At 47.4% G+C, this 23,053-nt stretch overlaps 1 protein-coding gene across 1 annotated transcript in view; it reads right to left on the minus strand.

The window, feature by feature from the left end:
* Window positions 1-142: 142 nt before the first annotated feature.
* The window catches only part of SNTB1 (syntrophin beta 1), a 79,759-nt gene continuing 56,848 nt past the window's right edge, over window positions 143-23,053 (minus strand). The window contains exons 3-7 of the mRNA XM_038745118.1: window positions 20,531-20,738; window positions 9,980-10,119; window positions 8,064-8,260; window positions 3,651-3,841; window positions 143-819 (exon numbers count right to left, since the gene is read on the minus strand). Coding sequence (XP_038601046.1) covers window positions 727-819; window positions 3,651-3,841; window positions 8,064-8,260; window positions 9,980-10,119; window positions 20,531-20,738 — 829 coding nt within the window. The 3' untranslated portion in view covers window positions 143-726. The remainder of the gene's footprint in view (window positions 820-3,650; window positions 3,842-8,063; window positions 8,261-9,979; window positions 10,120-20,530; window positions 20,739-23,053) is intronic.

A 23,053-nucleotide genomic window follows, 5' to 3' on the forward strand; every position in this document is an offset into this window, starting at 1 on the left:
TTTGATTAGTAGCACAAACTACCACTAGTTTACCACTGTTGTTAACTCGACAACTGCACGCTGAATTAGTATGTGATCTTGTCCTCATCATAGTTATCCTTCACGAAAATGGTTTTTAGACAATATGCCACAACTTAGTCTTACCCTGACTCAGATGCTGCTAGATCGACCTGATTTTCTTTTTGTTAACATTCCTTCACATAAAATATCTTAATATTACAGGAAAAGCCAGAACTCGATCCCTGATCTAGCTTCTAAAAATGATATCTATATGAAAAATGTTTATCTTGAGACGCAATTTAGTCACTGGGTGGTTAAAATTCCAATGCGATAAACACTCAGCCTTCAGTTGTTTAGCCCTTATTCCCTAAAAACCGGAACGTGGAACTAGGCACAATCGTACTTCTTAAGACTTGCCCCACAAGGAAAAAGACAGCATGGTTAGAATTTGGGGGCTTTTAAAATCAATATGTACAGTATCGGTTGCCTCTTGTGACTCAAAGGATCCATCCCTTTTCCTTTTTGATGAAAGTTGAGCCCTTTCTGAAATTCCTTTGGTACTTGTCCTACTCGACCCCTTCCTTTACAAAATGAGAGCAGTTTGTTTAGAGGACCGCCCAAACTCACCAAAACTCCCTGAAACCCACTCCGCTCCTCCCTGCCAGAGGTGGCGACATCCAATGCTGCTTCTACATTGTCCGGCTCTTGGTAAGTTGTCAGTACGTTTCAGGATACCAGACCGAGTCTTGTAATCTTAGCCGAGAGGAAGGAGTGAATGATGAAAACTATTGGTTTCGGACAAGAATGCAGGTCCAGTTGCTAAAAGTAGACAGAAAGACACAAAGTTGTTTGTGAAATTAGACACTGCTTGGTGGGCCCCCCAGCTACTCTTGACCATGTTGGCCATTTGACAATTAGTTTGTCCTCAAAGGGTGTGTATTTTACTGCATTTGTGATTCTACAGTTGAAATCCTCCAACTCCCATCAAGAATGGGCTTTCTGAAAGTTTGGAGAGGGGGGAGGTGAGAATGGGGTGGAATGCCCAAATTAGGGTGTCAGTTGCAGGCCGGGTACACCCAGGAAGATCACAGAAATGTGTAGTCTTTTTGAGGGCACAAAGCTGCAGGAGTCCACCTAAATTGACTGGTGGTCCTCTAGACTGTAAGCTCATTGTGGTCAGGCAATGTGCCTGTAATATTGTACTCTCCCTAGCGCTTAGTACAGTGCACTGCACACAGTCAGTATTCTATAAATATCACTGTCTTTTGATTTGCTTGTGATAGTCAGCTCTGCTCCCCAAAAGTGGAGGCGGGTTGAGAAGCCATTTGGCCTAGTGGAAAGAGCCCGGGCCTGAGAGTCAAAAGGACCTGGGTTCTAATCCTGGCTCCGCCACTTTCATTCATTCAATCGTATTTATTGAGCGCTTACTGTGTGCACAGCACTGTACTAAGAGCTTGAGAAGTACAAGTTGGCAACATATAGAGATGGTCCCTACCCAACAGAGGGCTCACAGTCTAGACGGGGGAGACAGACAACAAAACATATTAACAAAATAAAATAAATAGAATAAATATGCACAAATAAAATAGAGTAATAAATACATACAAATATATATATATATACATATATATAGGTGCTGTGGAGAGGGGAAGGAGGTAAGGCGGGGGAGGGGGAGGAGGAGAGGAAGAAGGGGGCTCAGTCTGGGAACAGCAGCCACTTGTCTGCTGTAGGACCATGGGCAAGTCACTTCACTTCCTCAGGCCTCAGTTTCCTCATCTGGAAATTGGGGATTCGATACCTGTTCTCCCTCCTACTTAGACTGTGAGCTTCATGTGGCTCAGGGACTCTATCTGACCTATCTTACTTATGTCTACCCTAGTGCTTAGCACATAGTGATCACTTGACAAATACTACAATTACTATTACTATCCATTGGTATATGTGCAACAAATACCATTAACTGATTGACTACAGACCATCTTTCTAGACCATAAGCTCACTGTGGGCAGGGCATGTGTCTACCAACTCTGTTGTATTGTCTTCTCTCAAGCACTTAGTACAGTGCTCTGCACATACTAACAGCTCAATAAATATCATTGATGATGATGGACAAAGCGCACAAGAGGAAGAGGCTCTGTCTCATGGACGCAAGCTCCGGGGGTGACAGAAAGCCCCAACAGAAGTAGAAGCACTCTGGGAACCAAGGACTTGAAAATGTAAACCTTTTCCCAAGGTAAGGGAACCCTGATTACTCTATCAGTCTCCTCACTGACCTCCCAGCCTCCTGTATCTCCCCTCTCCAGTCCATACTTTCTTCTGCTGTCTAGATCTTTTTTCTACAAAAAGGATCAGTCTATGTTTTCTCACTCCTCAGAAACCTCCCATGGTTCCCCATCCATCTCTGCATCAAATAGAAACTCCTCACCATTGGGTTTTAAAGCACTTTATCTCTTCCTATCTCACCTCGCTGCTCTCCTACTCCAACCCAGCCCACACACTTCGCTTCTCTAATACCAACCTACTCACTGTACCTCAATCTCACCTATCTCACCACTGACCTCTTGTCCACATCCTGTCTCTGGCCTGGAACACCCTCCCTCCATGTATTAAACAATGACTCCCCTCGCCTTCAAAGCCTTATTGAAGGCACATCTCCTCCAAGAGTCCCGACTAAGCCCTCCATTTTTCTTCTCCCACGCTCTTCATTCACACCATTCCCCCCACAGCACTTACGTACATACGCATAATTCACTTATTTATATTAGTATCTGTCTCCTCTTCTAGACTGTAAGCTCTTTGTGGGCAGGAATGTGTCTGTCTTATTGTACTTTCCCCAGCACTTAGTACAGCACTCTGCACACACTAAAGCACTCAACTATAACTGATTGATTGATTCCCTTTGGACTGCACTGATTCCTGTTTTCCCTGAGCCCTATTCCATGGCTAGTCCAAAGGTGGCCAGACAGTTTGTTTCTGGGGTCTCGGGGCACAGACAGAGAAGTGTACTACCCTAAAGTGTAGCTAGACCTTGTAACCTCATAATAATAACAATAATCGTGGCATTTGTTAAGTGCTTAATCTGTGTTATCCACCGAACTAAGCGCTGGGGTAGATACAAGATCATCAGGGCCCAAATGGGGCTCACAATGTAATTAGGAGGGAGAACTGGTATTGAATCCAGTTCTAAGTCCTCTTTTCCTTTTCATCTCCCTTCTGCATCACCCTGACTTGATCTCTTTATTCACCTCCTGCCCCAGCCCCAAAGTACTTATGTCCATATCTGCAACTTATTTATATTAACATTGGTCTCCCCTTCTAGGCTGTAAGCGTGTTATGGGCAGGGAATGTGTCTGTCATGATATACTGTACTATCTCAAGTGTTAACACACTAAGCCTCAATAAATATGACTGACTGAATCCCCATTTTGCAGATGAGGGAACTGAGGCTTAGAAAGGTGACGTGACTTACCCAAGGTTCCTCAGCAGGCAGATGGCAGAGCTGGCATTAGAACCCAGGTCCACCTAGTCCCAGGCCTGGGCTGTGTCCACTAGGCCACTTCGACTAACTTGACTGAACATGCCTTTCCGGAATCCCCCTTCAACACAGCTAATGGGAGGAGGTGAAGGCGAAGGGTCCCAGCAGGACTTACCATCTCACCATCCTTTCCCCCAAAGTCTAAGTAGAGCATCCGGATTCCGTCGTCCGATGACGTCTTCAGTTTCTCGTAGGGCGACTGTATGATAGTCTTGGGGAAGGCTCCGTCCCGTGGCTCAGCCGTGAGAGAGAATCCGTTCTCATAGTGGATGGTGAGGCGGCACTCCTGGTTTTTGTATGTGCAAGCTGAAAGACAGAGCGCATGTGTTGGCTCTACACTGGAAACTCCTTGAGGGCAGGGAACTTGGCTACCACCTCTGTTATACTGTCGTCTCCCAAGTGCTTACTACAGGGCTCTGCATACAGTAAGCACTCAATAACTACCACTGATTGACTGACTGACTTTAGACTGTCTCTCTAGACTGTGAGCTCATTATGGGCAGGGAACATGTCCTACCAACTCTGCTGTACTGTCCTTTTCCAAGCACTTAGTATAGTGCTCTGCACATAGTAAGCATTCAATAAATGCAAATGATTGATGAATGACATCTATGTTGATGACCTGCTGTCACCTCAAACTTTAAATGTCAAAAACAGAACTCCTTTATCTTCCCACCCTAAGCCTGCCCTTCTTCTGATGGTAGATAGAACCACCAACCTTCTATCTCACAAGCCCATAACCTTGACATTATCCTTGCCTCCTCTCTCACCTACTCTCATATTCAATCTCTCTCTAAATCCTGTCCAACCTTCACAACATTGTAAAATCCACCCTTTCCTCTCCATCCAAACTGCTACCACATTAATCCAACCACTTACCCTATCCTGCCATGGTTATCATATCAGCCTCCTTGCTGGCCTCCCTCCCTCCTGTCTCTCCCTATTCCAGTCCATACTTCACTCTGCAGCCCAGATCATTTTTCTACAAAAATATTCAGTCCTCAAGAACCTCCAGTGGTTGTCCACCCACCTCTGCATCAAACAGAAACGCCTTACTGTCAGCTTTAAGACATTAAGAAAGCTCTCCCCATCCTACCTTCATTCACAAATTCCTTATATCAACCCAACCTGCACATTTGGCTCCTCCAAGTCAACCTCCTCACTGTACCTGATCTCCTCGCTCTCACTGTCACCCCCCACTGGCCACAGTCTCCCTCTGGCTTGGAATTCCCTCTTCCTTCATATCAGAGAGACCAACAGTCTCCCCTTCTTCAAAGCCTTACTAAAAATCACAACTCCTCATTTCCCAGATCATTTGCCCTCCCTTCTGCATCACCTATGCATTTGGGTCTGTACCCCTTAAGCACCTTCGTTCTCTCCCCTACCCACTCCTACATGCACTTAAGTACATATACTCTGCTGCTTCTCTAATGTCTTTTATTTTAATGTCTGTCTCCTCCACCAGACTATAAGATCCCTGTGAACAGGGATTACATCTACCAACTCTATTGTACTCTTCCAAGCACTTAGTACACAGCTCTGCACAAAGTAAGCACTTTTTTTAAGGTATTTTTTAAGTGCTTACTATGTGCCAGGCACTGTACTAAGTGCTGGGGTAATTTACAAGATAATCAGATTGGGTCCAATCCCTGTCCCACATGGGGTTCACAGTCAATCCCTCTTTTACAAATGAGCTAACCAGCACAGAGTGGCTAAGTGACTTGCCCAAGATCACACAGCAGAGAAGTGGTGGTGCCAGCATTACAACTCAGGTCCTCCTGACTTCCAGGCTCTTGTTTTTCTCCACTAGATCACACTGCTTCTCAATAAATACCACTGATCTGGTGAGTGAAAATGGAATCCTTTAAGGCCATGCTCACTCCCCTTGATTCACTGTAACCTCTCTGACTGTCCAGTGGGCCTGTCTTGTTTTCAAGGAACACAATTTCATTCAACTTAAGATTCAAGTGGCCTCTGGTTCATTCTGGTGAAGGGATTCCAAACCTCAGTCTCTTTTCCAGCACAAAATAAATCTGAAAAATTTAGAGGCCTAAATTGAAACCTCTTCACTTTCCCCCACCCCTCCCCCCAGGTTTTAGAGATTGAAAGACATTTTGGAGCACTAATTAGCTTCGAGGTAATTACACAAAGGCATGGATTATCTAGCCAGAAACCCTGCAGCAGGAATTATGCCTTGGGATTTGTTTGCTAGGCCTCTGGATAGACTAGCCCATTAGGAAGCCTGAGTTGGGGGGCAGGAGTAGAGTAGGGGAAGGAGAAAGGGGAGGGGAGGAAGTAGTCAAGACTTTGGGGTCAGTCAATTATTTATTGAGCACTTATTGTATGCAGATCACTCTACTAAGCTTGGGAGAGTACAATATAACAGTAAACAGACATTCCCAGTCCCAAATGAGTTTACAGTATGGGGTGGGGGAACTGACATTAATAAATCAATGAATTACAGATATGTACATAAATGCTGTGGGGATGAGGGAGGGGTGAATCAAGAGAGCAAAGCCAAGTGTCAGAGTGATGCAGAGCGAGGGGGAGAAGAGGAAATGAGGACTTAGTCTTGGAGGAGATATGCCTTCAATAAGGCTTTGAGACTGAGGAGAGTAATAATCTGTCGATATGAAGCGGGAGGGTGACCCAGGCCAGAGGCAGAACGTGGGCGAGAAGTTGACGGCAAGATAGATGAGAATGAGGTACAGTGAGAAGGCTGGCATTTAGAGGAGCCAAGTGTGAGGGCTGGGATTAGTAGGACAGTAGTGAGGTAGGAGGGGGCCAGGTGATTGAATGCTCTAAAGCTAATAGTAAAGACTCCCTTCTAGACTGTAAACTCACTGTGGTCAGGGAATACCAACTCTGCTATATTTACTCTCCCTAGTGCTTAATACAGTGCTTTGCACACAGTAAGAGCTCAATAAATACGACTGAATGAATGAATGATTCAGTCTAGAACTCCCTGTCCTTTGACATCTGACAGACTACTGCTCTCCCCACCTTCATAGACCCACTAAAATCACATCTTCTTCAGGAAGCCTTCCTTGATTAATGTTTTATCTCCTACCTAACCCCTGCACCCAGGCCTTGTCTCTCCCTTCTTTGTTGCCTATGACCTCAGGTCCACCCCATTAAACACTCTGACACTCAGCACTTAGGTAGTACAGATCCTGCTTTCCCTCCTACTTACACTGTGAGTCTCATTTGGGACTGTGTCCATTTGATTAACTTGTTTCTACCTCATCGCTTGGAACAGTGCTTGACCCATAATAAGTGTTTAACAAATACCATCCTTATGATTTATTGTATCCTTATATTCTGCTGCTTCCCCCATCTGCAATCTCCCCCACTAGATTGCTCCACTAGGGCAGGGATCGTGTCTACCAAACTCCACTGTTTTGTAGTCTCCCAAGCACCTAGTACAGTGCCTCACACATGATAAGCACTCAGTAGGATCATTAACTGATTAAGTATGATTTAAATTCTTTGTTACAGCAAATATAAAAAAGAAGGCTGCCAAGTAATACTTTTTTTGGTTTTTAGATGGCTGTGTTCTCTAGATTGTAAACTCACTGTGGGCACAGGGAACATGACTATCAACCCTATTGTGCTGTCCTCTCCCAAGCGCTTAGTACAATGCTCTGCACACAGTAAGCGCTCAATAAATACCACTGACTGACTGATTGATTAAGCCCATTTCCTAAGGGATGGAGAATGACTGAAGAGTGCGGGATAATTCCTCTAGCCTCTTATTTATTGTAGAATGCCAGCATAAAGTTGAGCTCTTTAAATTTTGTTTGAAACCCTAATGCTGGTCACGTGAGATGCAGCGTGGCTTTGTAGATAGAGCCTGGGTCTGCGAGTCAGAAGAACCTGGGTTCTAATCCTGGCTCCACCACTTGGTCTGCCATGTGACCTCGGGCAAGTCACGTCATTTCTCTGTACTTCAGTTCACTCATCTGTAAAACGAGTATTAAGACTGTGAGCCCCATGTGGGACATGTACTCTGTTCCAACCCATTATCTTGTATCTATTCCAGCACTTAGAAGAGTGCTGGGCACACTGTAAGTGCTTAACGAATACCATTAGAAAAAAAATCCAAAAAAACCCAGATTGACCCAGGAGGGTAAATTTCTGGAGCAAGAGGAGGGAGCGCTAGATGTCACTTCCTGCTGGGCCTGTTTACGCAGGACGAGGCCACAGACTAACCAGGAACCAATAATAATAATAATAATAACAACAATAATATTTGCTTACTATGTGCCAGGCACTGTTCAAAGCACTGGTGTGGATACTAGCGAAAAAGCGATGTGATCGGGTCTGGGTGACCAGAAGTATCTGAAAGTATCGTGTCTGCCAACTCTTTTGGATTGTTCTCTCCCAACCTCTGTACAGCACTCTGAACAAAAGCAGAGCTCAATCAAACCCACTGACTGAGGAACCAACCAATCAATCGTGTTGATGCAGTGCTCACTGCGAGCAGAGCTTGGGGAGGGCAACAGAGAGGGGGTCCGGCAGTACTCACGGGTGGTGACTTGTGAAATGAGTTGGGCGGCGTGGTGGCAACCTTGCACTATGTTCCTTGTCCACTGGGACAGGTCCTGGCTGCTCTCCGCCCGAAACAGGTGGGTCTCGATGCCTTGTCTGGTCCCAGTCCGAGTAGTGAAAGTCAAATCCACGCCAGCCTGTGGAGACCCCTTCCCGGGGCCCGAGTGCACCAGCCTGAAATTAGAGAAGAGGATCAGGGAGTCTCTGGGGGACGGATGGACCAGGAAGTGGACTTTGCCTCCTTATTATCTGTCCCTCCTGGCTCCTCGTATGTCCCTGTCTTTACACTCTAGCACTTCTTCCTTCCCCTTTTTTAATGGTTACTAAACTTACTATGTGCCAGGCACCGTACTAAGTGCTGGGGTAGATACTACTAATCAGGTTGGACACAGCTCGTGTCCCACTTGGGGCTCCCGGTCTTAATTCCCATTTTACAGATGAGGGAACTGAGGTCCAAACAAGTCAAGTAACTTGCCCAAGATCACCCAGCAGCACCTGGTGGAGCCAAGATTAAAAGCAGGTCCTTCTGACTCCCTGGCCTGAGCTCTATCCATTAGGCCATGCTCCTTCTCACCCTTTCCCTAGAGGTTGCTAAACAAAAGCCAGATTCTTATCTGCCTAGACAGGCATAAGGGGGTGTTCTAGATGGGAATGTGTCTACTGCTTCTGTTCCACTGTATTCTCCCAAGCGCTTCGTACAGTGCTCTGCACACAGTAAGTGCTCAATAAATACCATTTTGCTTGATTGATGGTCTCTCTAAAGGTCCTTTCTAGTCCCCTGCTTCAGTGTCTCTTAATAAGACCCACTCCCCATTCTCTTGGAGACATACAAAACTGCCTTTCCTAGAGGCCGAGCACAAGACCCCTGAACATAAGCACGTGAATGAGTCAGGTCAGTCAGCTCTGACGGTTCAGTCAAACGGTGCCCTCAATTCCAGCTCTCTGAAGACCAATACTGTCCACCAATTATGACTAAAGGGAGGAAAGGCCAGCCCAGGCTCTCCATTCAGGTCACTGACCCCCGCCCCAGTTTTCATTTCTTTTGGGTTCGGCAACATCAAATCAGCTTTGGCCAAGCAAAAACTGTTTTCCCAAGGCCTCATATGAAAAACTCAGAGCTAAGAAGAGCTGAGATTCCAACATGCTTGCAAACTTTCCCAGAAAAAGGCCATCTTCTCCCATTCCCTTCTGTGTCATCCTGACATTCCTTTTATGCATCTCCCCTCCCACCTCCACAGCTCTTATGTATGTACCTGTAATTTTAATTATTTATAAATATTTAATTTTAATATTTAGTATTTACCTTATAAATATTTATTGATCTCCCGCTAGACGGTAAGCTCGCTGTAGGCTGGGATTGTATTTGCTTATTGTTATACTGTACTCTCCCAAGCACTTAGTACTGTGTTCTACGCACAGTAAGCACTCAAAAAATACTATTGAATGAATGAATGAATAAATGAATGGCTCGGCATATGGTATGTTTCTGCCCAGGACAGAGATCTGCACATAGTATGTACATGCCCAGGACGGAACTCTGTATATGATATGTATCTGTCCAGGACAGAGGTCTGTACACAGTCTGTATCTGTCAGGGACAGAACTCTGCAAATTATCTGTCTCGGGCATAACTCTGCATATAGTCTGTATCTACCCAGGACAGGGCTTTGCACAAAGTAGGCAATGATGATGATGATGGTGGTGGCAACAGTGACAAACAGAAGGGGCACTTTTGGGTCTCTACTTTGTAGTAGCAGGAGCCACTGCCAAATAAGGGCCAAGTGGGTGCCCATTCCACCTCACCCAATCAGAGAAGAGTAAGGGAACAGGTGGGAAGCCAGGCTCTGCCTAACCCCCTGCCCTCCAGCCCCCTTAACCCACTCGGCCCAGTACCTGGTGGCCAGCAGTGGGCACGTGTGGACCGGGCTGAGCCAGGCCTCCTTGATCCGCGGCATGCTCTGGAACAGCAGCAGGTCCTTCTCGGTGAGAACGACGAGGGCCGGCTTCCACGGCTTCTCCTCGTCTCCTGGCGCCTGCCACAGACCAAAAGAGGCCCTGAGATCCTGCTTGTGGGTGGGGAGGGTGGTGGGAGTCCAGGGCAGCGGCAACCAATCAATCGTAATTATTGAGTGCTTACTCTATGCAGAGTACTGGACCAAGTGCTTGGAAGAGTATAATACAACAATAAACAGACACCCTTCCTGATTAGTTTGTATCTATCGCAGCTGGTAGTATGGGGGCTGGCACACAGTGAAGCACTTAAACACCCCCAAAAAAGTCACTTCATTGCTCTGTGCCACATTTACCTCATCTGTAAAATGGGGAGTACGTCTGTGAGCCCCATGTGGGACAGGGACTGTGTCCAACCCAATTACCTTGTATCTCCCCCAGCACTTCGTACAGTGCTTGGCACACAGTAAGTGCTTAACAGATACCATAAAAAATAAGTAGAAAACACATTCAAAAGTCCTATGGGTGGACGAGCTGACCACGGATGGTCGAGCTCTATCAGGGAAGGCTTCCTGGAGGAGATAGTATTCCCACATAAACCCAGAATATGGGGAGGGCTGTGGTCTGACAAGCTTGAGGTAAGGTGGGAGTTTTGGGCAGCGGTGAAGGGTGTGATCCCGGGGTTGGAGGTGGGAGAGACACGGGCAAGGACATGGCCAGCAGAAGGCACCTGCCCCGGGTCCGGCCTGGGAGACGAGCCTGGGGGAAAAGAAGGCAGCCTCATTGCCCCACATGTGGAAAGAACTCTAGCAGACCCCGAATGTGTCTGGAGCAAGGAGTGGGCATAGCAGCGGGTGTCCCTCCCTGCCAGCCCACTGGCCTGGTCCGGACCTTTGGTTCCATAGGGCATGAAGTCTCTTGGCCAGAAAACTCAGCGCTGGGACCTCTGGGCCTCCTAGGTTGGACTCTAATGGAATCAACCATTACAAGCAACAGGGGGAAGCCGTGTGGCCTAGTGGAGAGAGAACCAGCTGGGGAGTCGGCACGTGGGTTCTAATCCTGGCTCCACCCCTCGGCTGCTGGGTGACCTTGGGCAAATCCTTTCATGTCTCTGGGCCTCAGTTCCCTCATCGTAAAATGGGGATTAATAATAATAATGGAATTTATTAAGCGCTTACTATGTGCAAACCACTGTTCTAAGCGCTGGGGAGGTTACAAGGTGATCAGGTTGTCCCATGGGGGCTCACAGTCTTAATCCCCATTTTACAGATGAGGTAACTGAGGCACAGAGAAGTTAAGTGACTTGCCCAAAGTCACACAGCTGACAGTTGGTGGAGCCAGGATTTGAACCCATGACCTCTGACTCCAAAACCCAGGCTCTTTCCACTGAGCCATGCTAAAGACTGTGGGCCCCATGTGGAACAGGGACCATGCCCAACCTGATTAGCTTGGTTCTACCCCAGTGCTTAGTACAGTACAGGGCACATAGTAAGCACTTAAGTTTTTTTAAAAAAATCACCACCAGTTGCAAAGGGAAATCTCATCTGTGGCCCATCTCCTCGGGACTTTTCCAGCTCTTGGCTTTGAAAGTCTCCTCTCTGGAACCTGAGTAGCCTGCCATTTTTACAACTCTGTTGGCTGATGGCAATGGTAGCCAAGAACTCCCAGTAGCCAATGACTAATCTGTGGCTGCGGAGCACTGTGTTTTGGTCTACAATCCCTTATTTCTAGCCTCCTCTTGTGGCTTCACTAACAGTAAATATTATTATTGTTATTCTGGTTTTTGCGAAGTGCTTATTATGTGTCAAGCACTGTTCTAAGTACTGGGGTAGATTCAAGTTCATCAGGTTGGACAAAGTCCCTGCCCACATGGGGCTCAGAGTCAAAGGAGGAGGGCATAGGACTGAATCCCCACTTTCTAGTTGAGGAAACTGAGGCACAAGGAAGTGAATTAACTTGCTCAAGGTCACACAGCAGACACATAATAATGATAATAATAATAATGGCATTTGTTAAGTGCTTACTATGTGCAAAGCTAAAGCACTATTTGGAGAAGCAGCATGGCTCAGTGGAAAGAGCCCGAGCTTTGGAGTCAGAGGTCATGGGTTCAAATTCCGGCTCTGCCAACTGTCAGCTGTGTGACTTTGGGTAAGTCACTTAATTTCTCTGGGCCTCAGTTACCTCATCTGTAAAATGGGGATTAAAACTGTGAGCCCCCCGTGGGACAACCTGATCACCTTGTAACCTCCCCAGCACTTAGAATAGTGCTTTGCACATAGTAAGTGCTTAACAAATACCATAATTATTATTATTATTATTGTTATTCTAAGCACGGGGGGTAGGGGGGGGCACAAGAAGCAGAATTAAAAACCTCAGGCTAATAAAATGACTCTCAATCTGCGAAGCTACCCAAATTCAGCTAGGAACTTATCTTCAACGAACAATACACGTTTTCACAACACTGGCCAATTCATTCAAACATAACTCTTCCTAAACACACTTTCACACCGACGCAGGGGTAAAGCCAATTCCCCCGTATCAAACAAGATGTTAATTTCACAGCTGGGATAAGAATCCAGGTCCTCTGACTTCCAGGCCTATGCTCTTTCCACTAAGCCATGCTGCTTCTCATAATAATCCCGATGATGGCATTTATTAAGCACTTAATATGGTACAGGGACCAAACTCTAGTGAAGAAGAATATATGACATCGTCCCATCTGGAGCTCACAATCTAAGAGGGAAGGAAGGTGGGCAGTCCCCATTTTACAGATGTGACTGAGGCTCAGAGAGGTGCAGTGACTTGGCTCAGGCCGCAGAACAGGCCAGTAGCAGAGCTGGGACTAAAAACCTGGGTCTCCTGAGTCCTAATCGTGCTGTTTTGTTGGCTTCACATGTGTACTGAGGGTAGAAAAACAGCTCTTCTCCACTTTGCACTTGTTACGACTGCCCAGACCTAGTGGAAAGAGCACGGGCCTGGGAGTCTGCACAGAGTAAGCACCAATAAATACCATCAACTGATGAACTGATTATACTGATTGTCCCTCTACACTGTAAGCCCAATGTGGGCAAGGAACGGGTTGACCAACTCTGTTTTACTGTATTCTCCCAAATGTTTAGTATAGTGCTCTGTACAGAGTAAGTGCTCCATAAATACCACTGATTGATAGATTGATTATTGAGATAGCCAAGCCTTCCTGCTTCAACAATCATGCTCCTGAGCTCCAGTGGGCTACAGGATAGCTTTTTGGGAAGTGAGGCTGGAGCCAGGGGTCAGGAGGAGGTGGAACAGAGCTCAGGCAGAGCCTTGACACGATTCCAGAATTATCCTTCAACTCTACTTTCCCAATTACAAGTGCTAAAATAATCCTCCAGGTCCTGGGCAGTAGCAGCACTGATAGGATTTTATTCAGTGTGCAGAGCACTGAACTAAGCACTGGGAAGGATTATACAAGTGGGGATAAGGCACGGTTTCCAGCCCTCACGGGCTCAGGTACAAGTGTGGAGGGATATATTGTTTTTTATAGTGGTAATTTGTTAAATGCTTCCTATGTGCCAAAACTGTATTAAGCACTGAAATAGATACCAGGTAATCAGATTGGAAGCAGTCCCTGCATCTCATGGGGCTCACACTCTTAAGCAGGAGGGAGGAATGGTATTGAATCCGCATTTTACAGATGAGGAAGCTGAGGCCCAGAGAAGTGAAGTGACTTGCCCAAAGTCTCACAGCAGACAGGTGGCTGGAGCTGGGATCAGAGCCCAGGTCCTCTGACTCCCAGGCCCGAGCTCTTTCCACTAGGCCACACTGCTGCTACAGATACCTAACAATAATAATGGTAGTTGTTAAGCACTTACTGTGTTTACTCTGTGCCAATCACTGTGCTAATAACAATAATAATAATAATGACATTTATTAAGCGCTATGTGCAAAGCACCGTTCTAAGCACTGGGGAGATTACAAGGTGATCAGGTTTCCCCAAGGGGTGTTCATAGTCTTAATCCCCATTTTACAGATGAGGTAACTAAGGCACAGAGAAGTTAAGTGACTTGCCCAAAGTCATACAGCTGACAATTGGCGGAGCTGGGATTTGAACCCATGACCCCTGACTTCAAAGCCCATGCTCTTTCCACTGAGCCATGCTGCTTCCCTGCTTCCCTAAATGCTTGGGTCCCCACGGGCTCATCAGAAGGGAGCCAGGCCGTCCGCCCGGGACGCCCAATTTGTGAGGTGTACCTGGCACCCATGTCACTGTGGGTTTCCTGTCAATGTTCCCTACCTCTGTCATGTTCCCACTGCCTTTCCGGGTCAATATTTAGACAGCTGCTCATAAAAGTACCCGTCTCCTGGGACACTCTCAGAGATGAGCACATCCTCTTTCTCGTCTTCACTTTCCCTTGGGGCAGGCGACCTCTTCTGTACTCCCCATGCTGGACTCAGTGACCTTTGGACATTTGATATTCATCCCACCCCAACCCTACATCACTTATATACATCGCTTTAAATTATGTATCATCAATTATTTATTCATATTCATGTCTATCTCCCTCTCTAGACTGTAAACTTTACAGTCTAGAGTTTACAGGTCTTCTCAGTTACCGCATCTGTAAAATGGGGATTAAGACTATGAGCCCCATATGGGATAAAGGCTGTGTCCAACCTGATTAACTTGTATCTACACCAGTTCTTAGAAGAGTGCTTGGCATACTGTAAACTTTAAAGCGCTTGGTACAGTGCTCTGCACACAGTAAGCACTCAATAAATACGATTGATTGATTGATTAAACTCGCTGTAAGGGGGATGTTTCTGCTAATTTTGTTGTACTGTGCTCTCCCAAGTGCTTACTACACTGCTCTGCACATAATAATAATAATAATGATAATCAATCAATCGTATTTATTGAGTGCTTACTGTGTGCAGAGCACTGTACTAAGCGCTTGGGAAGTACAAGTTGGCAACATATAGAGACAGTCCCTACCCAACAGTGGGCTCACAGTCTAGAAGGGGGAGACAGACAGCAAAACCAAACATATTAACAAAATGAAATAAATAGAATAGATATGTACAAGTAAAATAAATAAACAAATAGAGGAATAAGTATGTACAAACATATATACATATATACAGGTGCTGTCGGGAAGGGAAGGAGGTAAGACAGGGGGATGGAGAGGGGGGCAAGGGGGAGAGGAAGGAGGGGGCTCAGTCTGGGAAGGCCTCCTGGAGGAGGTGAGCTCTCAGTAGGGCCTTGAAGGGAGAAAGAGAGCTAGCTTGGCGGATGGGCAGAGGGAGGGCATTCCAGGCCAGGGGGATGTAGAAGGAGAGAAGGGAGGTGAGGTAGGAGGGGGCGAGGTGATGGACAGCCTTGAAGCCGAGGGTGAGGAGTTTCTTCCTGATGCGCAGATTGATTGGTAGCCACTGGAGATTTTTGAGGAGGGGAGTAACATGTCCTTGAGCGTTTCTGGACAAAGACAATCCGGGCAGCAGCATGAAGTATGGATTGAAGTGGGGAGAGACACGAGGATGGGAGATCAGAGAGAAGGCTGATGCAGTAGTCCAGACGGGATAGGATGAGAGCTTGAACAAGCAGGGTAGCGGTTTGGATGGAGAGGAAAGGGTGGATCTTGGCAATGCTGCGGAGATAATAATAGTGGCATCTGTTAAGCGCTTACTATGTGCCAGCCAGGATGCAGTCCCTGTCCCACAAGGGGCTCACAGTTTCAATCCCCATTTTACAGATGAGGTAACTGAGGCACAGAGAAGTGACTTACCCAAGGTCACACAGCAGACAAGTGGTGGAGGCAGGATTAGAACCCATGACCTTCTGATTCCCAGGCCCATGGCTCCATCCATTATCCCATGCTGCTTCCTCATAGTAAGTGCTCAATAAATATGACTCATTGATTGATAGCACAGAGGGCGGAAGGAGTCTGGGACTCGGAGTTAGAGGGCCTGGGTTCGGATCCCAATTCCACCACTTACCTGCTAGTCCCTCATCTGTAAAATGGAGGTTCAATTCCTGTTCTTCCTCTTACTTACACTGTGAGCCCCATGTAGGACAGGGACTGAGTTTGACCTGATTAACATTTTTTTTTTCCCAATGGTATTTGTTAAGCCCCTGCTGTGCATCAAACATTGTTCTAAGCATTAAGGTAGATATGAGTTAATTAGGTTTAGACACAGTCCCTGTCTCACAAGGGGATCACAATCTAAGTGGGAGGGAGAACAGGAGAATCAAGACACAAAGAAGTGAAGTGACTTGCCCAAGGTCACACAGTAAGCAATTGGCAGAGCCGGAATTAGAACCCAAATCCTCTGACTTCCAGACCCCTGCCCTTTCCACTAGGCCATGCTGCCCTTCAACTTGTATCTAACACAGTGCTTGACACGTTTTTTTATGGTATTTATTAAGCACTTACTATGTGCCAGGCACTGTAGTAAGCACGGGGATAGATACAAGCCACAAGGGGCTCACAGTCTTAATCCCCATTTTACACTTCCTAAGTAGTTAAGTACCATAAATATTACTTCCTCCCTGGGGTCATTCGTCCTCACCTCCTTTCTCAGTTTCTGCAAAACCAGTGGCCTCTACTCCATCCTAATCCTCCTTGACCCTCGTTCCTAGAAACATTCAATCTTGGCTTCACTGACATTGCCTTCCTCTTCAGGGCCCCTCCCTCCTCAGCTGACCATGACCATGGTGTGGATTTGCAACCAGATAGTCTCTGGTTTCTAGTCTCTGCCTCCTGAATAGGCCTGGGGTGAAAATGACCAACTGTCTGTGGCTAGCCTTTCACATGGGTTCCTGGCCCTCAGTGTGTGGGCTGGGTCTTCAACTGACGGACCTGCACAGAGAGGGCAGTCCCCGGGCAAGAACCCCAGCCCCCTTGACGTCCACAAGACTGGAAACTCCTTATGGGTAGGGAACGTGTCTACCAACTCTACCGTATTGTTCTCTCAAAGCACTTAGTACAGTGCTCTGCATACAGTAAGTGCTCAGTCAACGCTGTTGATGGATTGGTGTGGAAGTACTTTAGGGAATAAGCTCTCTGTGGGCAGGGAATGGGTCTATCAACTCTGTTGTGTTGTACTCTCCCAAGCATTTAGTCCAGTGCTCTGCACACAGTAAGTTCTCAATAAATACCCCTGATTGATTGATTGATTGACCGAAGTGACTGTGTGCCGGCCCAGACCGGTGCTGGCTGAAGGATGATGGGAAAATCCTTCCATTCCCACAGTGTCCTAGTGTCTGTTGGTGGGAACGTTCCTGGCATAGAAGCCAGGTGCCCGGATCTCCCCTCGCTATGCCCTCTTACAAATGGTGAGCATGCCAGGTGAACAAACTTCAAAAATCCAAGGTCAAATATTAGCACAGGTCTCAGTTCACAAAGGCCTGGGCATTGGACTTGTTCATTCATTCATTCAATCATACTTATTGAGCATTTACTGTGTGCAGAGCACTGTCCTAAGTGCTTGGGAGAATACTATAAAACAATAGACACATTCCCTGCTCAAGAGCTTATGGTCTAAAGAGGGATTGTTGCAGGCTGAGGGAGAATGACACCCACAGGCTGGGCACAGAGGTGGCACCGCTCCATCCCTGGCACTGCCAGACTTGGGTTGGGTTGGGGCCGGGTAGGGAAATCAGACAGCTGGCAGCCAAACCTGGCCCCAAGTCCTGGGAGTCCTGCTCCTCAGCTGCCTGGCCTAGGCTGGCTGGGAGCGAAAAGTTTAACCTCAAACGAAGCAGTGTGGCCTAGGGGATAGAATCCAGGCCTGGGAGTCAGAAGGACCTGGGTTCTAATTCTGGCTCTGCAACTTGTTTGCTGTGGGACTTTGGGCAAGGTACTTCACTTCTCTGGGCCTCAGTTACCTCATCTGGAAAATGGGAAGTAAGGTTGTGAGCCCCATGTGGGACAGGAACTATGTCCAACCTTACTGTTTTGTATTTTTTTATAATGGCATTTATTAAGTGCTTACTATGTGCAAAACACTGTTCTAAGCGCTGGGGAGGTTACAAGGTGATCAGGTTGTCCCACATGCGGCTCACAGTCTTCATCCCCATTTTACAGATGAGGGAACTGAGGCCCAGAGAAGTTAAGTGACTTGCCCAAAGTCACACAGCTGACAATTGGCAGAGCTGGGATTTGAACCCATGACCTCTGACTCCAAAGCCCAGGCTCTTTCCATTGAGCAACGCTGCTCCTCTTGTATCAACCCCAGCTCTTAGTACAGCGCTTGCCACATAGTAAGCACTCAGCAAATATCATTATTATTAAGAGAGAGCAGCATGGCTTAATGGGTAGAGCATGGGCCTCAGAGTCAGATGACCTGGGTTCTCATCTCAGCTCTGCTGCATGCCTGCTATGTGACCTTGGGCAAGTCACTTCAATTCCCTGGGCCTCAGTTCCCTCAACTTGTAAAATGTGCATTCAATACCTGTTCTCCCTCCTACTTTAGATGGTGAGCTCATGTGGGACAGAGACTGTGTCTGACCTCTGTCTGACCTAATTACCTTGTACCTACCCCAGCCTTAGGTCCTCCTCGACTTCTCAGCTGCCTTCGACACTGTGGACCAGCCCCTTCTCCTCAACACATTATCCAACCTTGGCTTCACAGACTCCGTCCTCTCCTGGTTCTCCTCTTATCTCTCCGGTCGTTCATTCTCAGTCTCTTTTGCAGGCTCCCCCTCCCCCTCCCATCCCCTTACTGTGGGGGTTCCTCAAGCTTCAGCTCTTGGCCCCCTTCTGTTCTCGATCTACACTCACTCCCTTGGTGACCTCATTCACTCCCATGGCTTCAACTACCATCTCTACGCTGATGACACCCAAATCTACATCTCTGCCCCTGCTCTCTCTTCCTCCCTCCAGGCTCGTATCTCCTACTGCCTTTAGGACATCTCTATCTGGATGTCTGCCCGCCACCTAAAACTCAACATGTCCAAGACTGAACCCCTTGTCTTCCCTCCCAAACCCTGCCCTCTCCCTGACTTTCCCATCACTGCTGACGGCACTACCATCCTTCCCGTCTCACAAGCCCGCAACCTTGGTGTCATCCTCGACTCCACTCTCTCGTTCACCCCTCACATCCAAGCCGTCACCAAAACCTGCCGGTCTCAGCTCCGCAACATTGCCAAGATCCGCCCTTTCCTCTCCATCCAAACCACTACCCTGCTCATTGAAGCTCTCATCCTATCCTGTCTGGACTACTGTATCAGCCTCCTTTCCGATCTCCCATCCTCTTGTCTCTCCCCACTTCAATCCATACTTCACGGCGCTGCCCGGATTGTCTTCGTCCAGAAACATTCTGGGCATGTTACTCCCCTCCTCAAAAATCTCCAGTGGCTACCAATCAACCTACTCATCAGGCAGAAATTCCTCACCCTCGGCTTCAAGGCTCTCCATCATCTCGCCCCCTCCTACCTCACCTCCCTTCTCTCCTTGTACAGCCCAGCCCGCACCCTCAGCTCCTCTGCCACTAATCTCCTCACCGTGCCTCATTCTCGCCTGTCCCGCTTTCGACCCCCGGCCCACGTCATCCCCCTGGCCTGGAATGCCCTCCCTCCCCACATCTGCCAAGCTAGCTAGCTCTCTTACTCCCTTCAAGGCCCTACTAAGAGCTCACCTCCTCCAGGAGGCCTTCCCAGACTGAGCCCCCGCCTTCCTCTCCCCCTCCTCCCCCCTCCATCCCCCCCGCCTTACCTCCTTCCCTTCCCCACAGAACCTTTATATATGTTTGTATGTATTTATTACTCTATTTATTTTACTTGTACATATCTATTCTATTTATTTTATTTTGTTAATATGTTTTGTTTTGTTCTCTGTCTCCCCCTTCTAGACTGTGAGCCCACTGTTGGGTAGGGACCATCTCTATGTGTTGTCAATTTGTACTTCCCAAGTGCTTAGTACAGTGCTCTGCACACATTAAGTACTCAATAAATACGATTGATTGATTGATTAGAACAATGTTTGACACACAGTAAGCACCTACCAAATACCATAAAAAAGGGTACAATTCAGGCGATTCTCCCATGTTCCACTGGAAAGGGAAGGGGACAGGGCCAATTGTGACCAATAAAACCCAACAGAGCTCATGACCCACAAAGCACGCATGCATGCATGCACACACACACACACACCACAGAGTCATTCATTCATTCAATTGTGTTTATTGGCACTTACTGTGTGCGGAGCACTGTACTACATGCTTGGGAGACTACAATACTACAGTAAAGAGACCCATTCCTTGCCTACAATGAGCTTACATACTACAGATACACACACACACACACACACACACACACACACACACACACACACACACACACACACAGTGGATGCACACACACCTGCACCCCATCACTAGCCTTTCTGCCAGGAAACGGTCCAGCCCCATATCGCCATGGGACCGTGGGCGAGCAACACGGTGGACCAAGGGGGTTCCTCCCCTGGAGCAGAGACCACCAGCAGACACATGGAGGAGAGGAGGCCCCGGCCTTACCTTGACTGCCAGCCAGCCAAGGTGGCGGATCTCCTGGCCCCCCACGACGCCCATCTTGCCCAGCTGCTCCTGGACCTCTGCGGCCACCTTGGGGATCAGGCTGCTGGCACTGGCGTGGATGGTGCTGAACCACGCCTGGGCCGAGGCTGAGTCCGGGGCCCGCAGGGTCACACTGTGCCGTCCGTCCGGAGAGCGGATCTCCAGCTGCCTAGAGGATGGAGGGTAGAGCTTTAGTCTGCCGAGATGCTCTAAGCCGATGCTGACGCCTTACAACACAGACAGTAAGTACGGTATTTGTTGAGTGCTTAGTATGTGCCAGGCACTGTTCTAAGCACTGGGGTAGATACAAGCTAATTGAGTTGGACACAGTCCCTGTCACACATAGGGCTCACAGTCTTCATCCCCATTTTACAGATGAGGGAACTGAGGCACAGAGAAGTGAAGTGACTTGCCCAGGTCACCCAGCATTCAAGTGCTGGAGGCAGAATTAGAACCCAGGTCCTTCTGACTTTCAGGCCCATGATCTGACCATTAGACAATACTGCCTCACCTGTGTCAGTCAGTGATTCAATTATATTTGAGTGCTTGCTGTGTGCAGAGCACTGTACTAAGCACTTGGGAGAGTACAATATAACACCATAACAGACACATTTCCTGCCCATAGCAAGCTTAGAGTCTACAGGGAAAGGCAGACATCAATATAAATACATAAATAAATTACAGACCTGTACATAAGTGCTGTGGGGTCAGGATGGGGGATGAATAAAGGGAGCAAGTCAGGGCAATGCAGAAGGGAGTAGAAGAGGAAGTGCAGCAGGACTTGGTTTAAGAAGCCACTCCACTTCTGCTTTTCAAATTAATCATGACCCTATCAACCTTTCCAAAGGTTTGGAATTGCTTGAGTGTTTCATTCATTACATTTTCTTCTGGTGGCATACACAGTTACAACAGCAGCGGAATCTGAGAGGAGTCTTGGGAATTGTCACTCCCCTGCTTGCCAAGGGACAGGAAAGGTTTTTGCCAGAAGGCAAGAAAAAGGGATGGTAATAGTTACCTCATTGATAATCATAATAATAATAACAACTGTGGTGTTTGTTAAGCACTTACTATATACCAAGCACTGTACTAAATGCTGGGGTAGAGTCAAGAGTCACGATAATTAGGTTGGACACAGTCCCCGTCCCATATAGGGCTCATGTCTAAGGGGGAGAGAGAACAGGTATTGAATCCCCATTTTACAGGTGAGAAAACTGGGCAGAGAGTGGCTGAGGAATCACCCTCCCTTGTATCACTCGGATGGGCAGGAGGAAATGCAAGACTATAAGACAGATGAAAGGATGGGGCTGATGAGGTGGATGGGAGAGTTGTCCAGGACCTGGCTTCTAATCCCAGCTCCTCCTACTGTCTGCTGTGTGACCTTGGGCAAGTCACTTCACTTCTTCGTGCTGCAGTGACCTCCTCTGTAAAATGGAGATGAAGACTGTGAGCCCCATTGGGACATGGACTGTGCCTAACCTGATTAGTTTGTGTCTACCCCAATGAGAAGCAGTGTGGCTCAGTGGAAAGAGCACGGACTTGGGAGTCAGAAGTCATGGGTTCTAATCCCAGCTCCGCCACTTGTCAGCTGTGTGATTTTGGGCAAGTCACTTAACTTCTCTGTGCCTCAGTAACCCCATCTGTAAAATGGGGATTAATGTCCCACATGGGACAACCTGATGACCTTACATGCCCCCCAGCACTTAGAACAGTGCTTGGCACATAGTAAGCACTTAACAAATGCCATTATTATTATTACTATTATTACTAGGGGATGCAGAGGAGGAGCAGGTGAAGAGAGAGAGAAGGAGCAGCCAGTGGGTTAAGAGGAGATGGAGATGACTGCAAAGCACTGCTCAGCATCCCTCCTGTTCGCAGAGCTCCATTCTGGCAATCAAGCAATCAATGGTATTTATTGAGTGCTTACTAGGTCTAGGTGCAGAGAACAGTACAAAGTGCTTGGGAGAGTTCTATAGAACCGAGTTGGTAGATACATTTTCCACCCACAAGGATCTGACAGACTAGAGGGACAAGCTATAGTCAATCAATTACTGGTATTTGTTGCGCACTTACTGTGTGCAGAGCACTGAACTATGTGCTTGAGAGGGTACCAATAACAGAGCTGGCATGCATATTTCCTCATATTTACCCCACCTGCAGCCCTTCTATCCTTAGACTCGGCCATCTCCTCCATCAGTAATTTTTTTTTTAATGTGTGTCACCCCCTCTAGATTGTAAGCTCACTGTCGGCAGGGATCGTACCTCCCAACTCTGTTGTATTGTACTCTCCCAAGTGCTTAGTACAGTGCTCGGCACATAGTAAATGCTCAACAAAGACAACTGACTGATGTATTGATTATTAATGCCTGTCTTCCCCTCTAGACTGCAAGTTCGTTGTGGGCAAGGAATGTGTTCACCAACTTCTACCTGAAATGAAAATGAGTTGAAATGGGCTCTGGAGCCCAAGATGGAGCTCAGGTCGACCAG

The sequence above is a fragment of the Tachyglossus aculeatus genome, chromosome 4, assembly GCF_015852505.1.
Source record: "Tachyglossus aculeatus isolate mTacAcu1 chromosome 4, mTacAcu1.pri, whole genome shotgun sequence".
Taxonomy (NCBI): domain Eukaryota; kingdom Metazoa; phylum Chordata; class Mammalia; order Monotremata; family Tachyglossidae; genus Tachyglossus; species Tachyglossus aculeatus.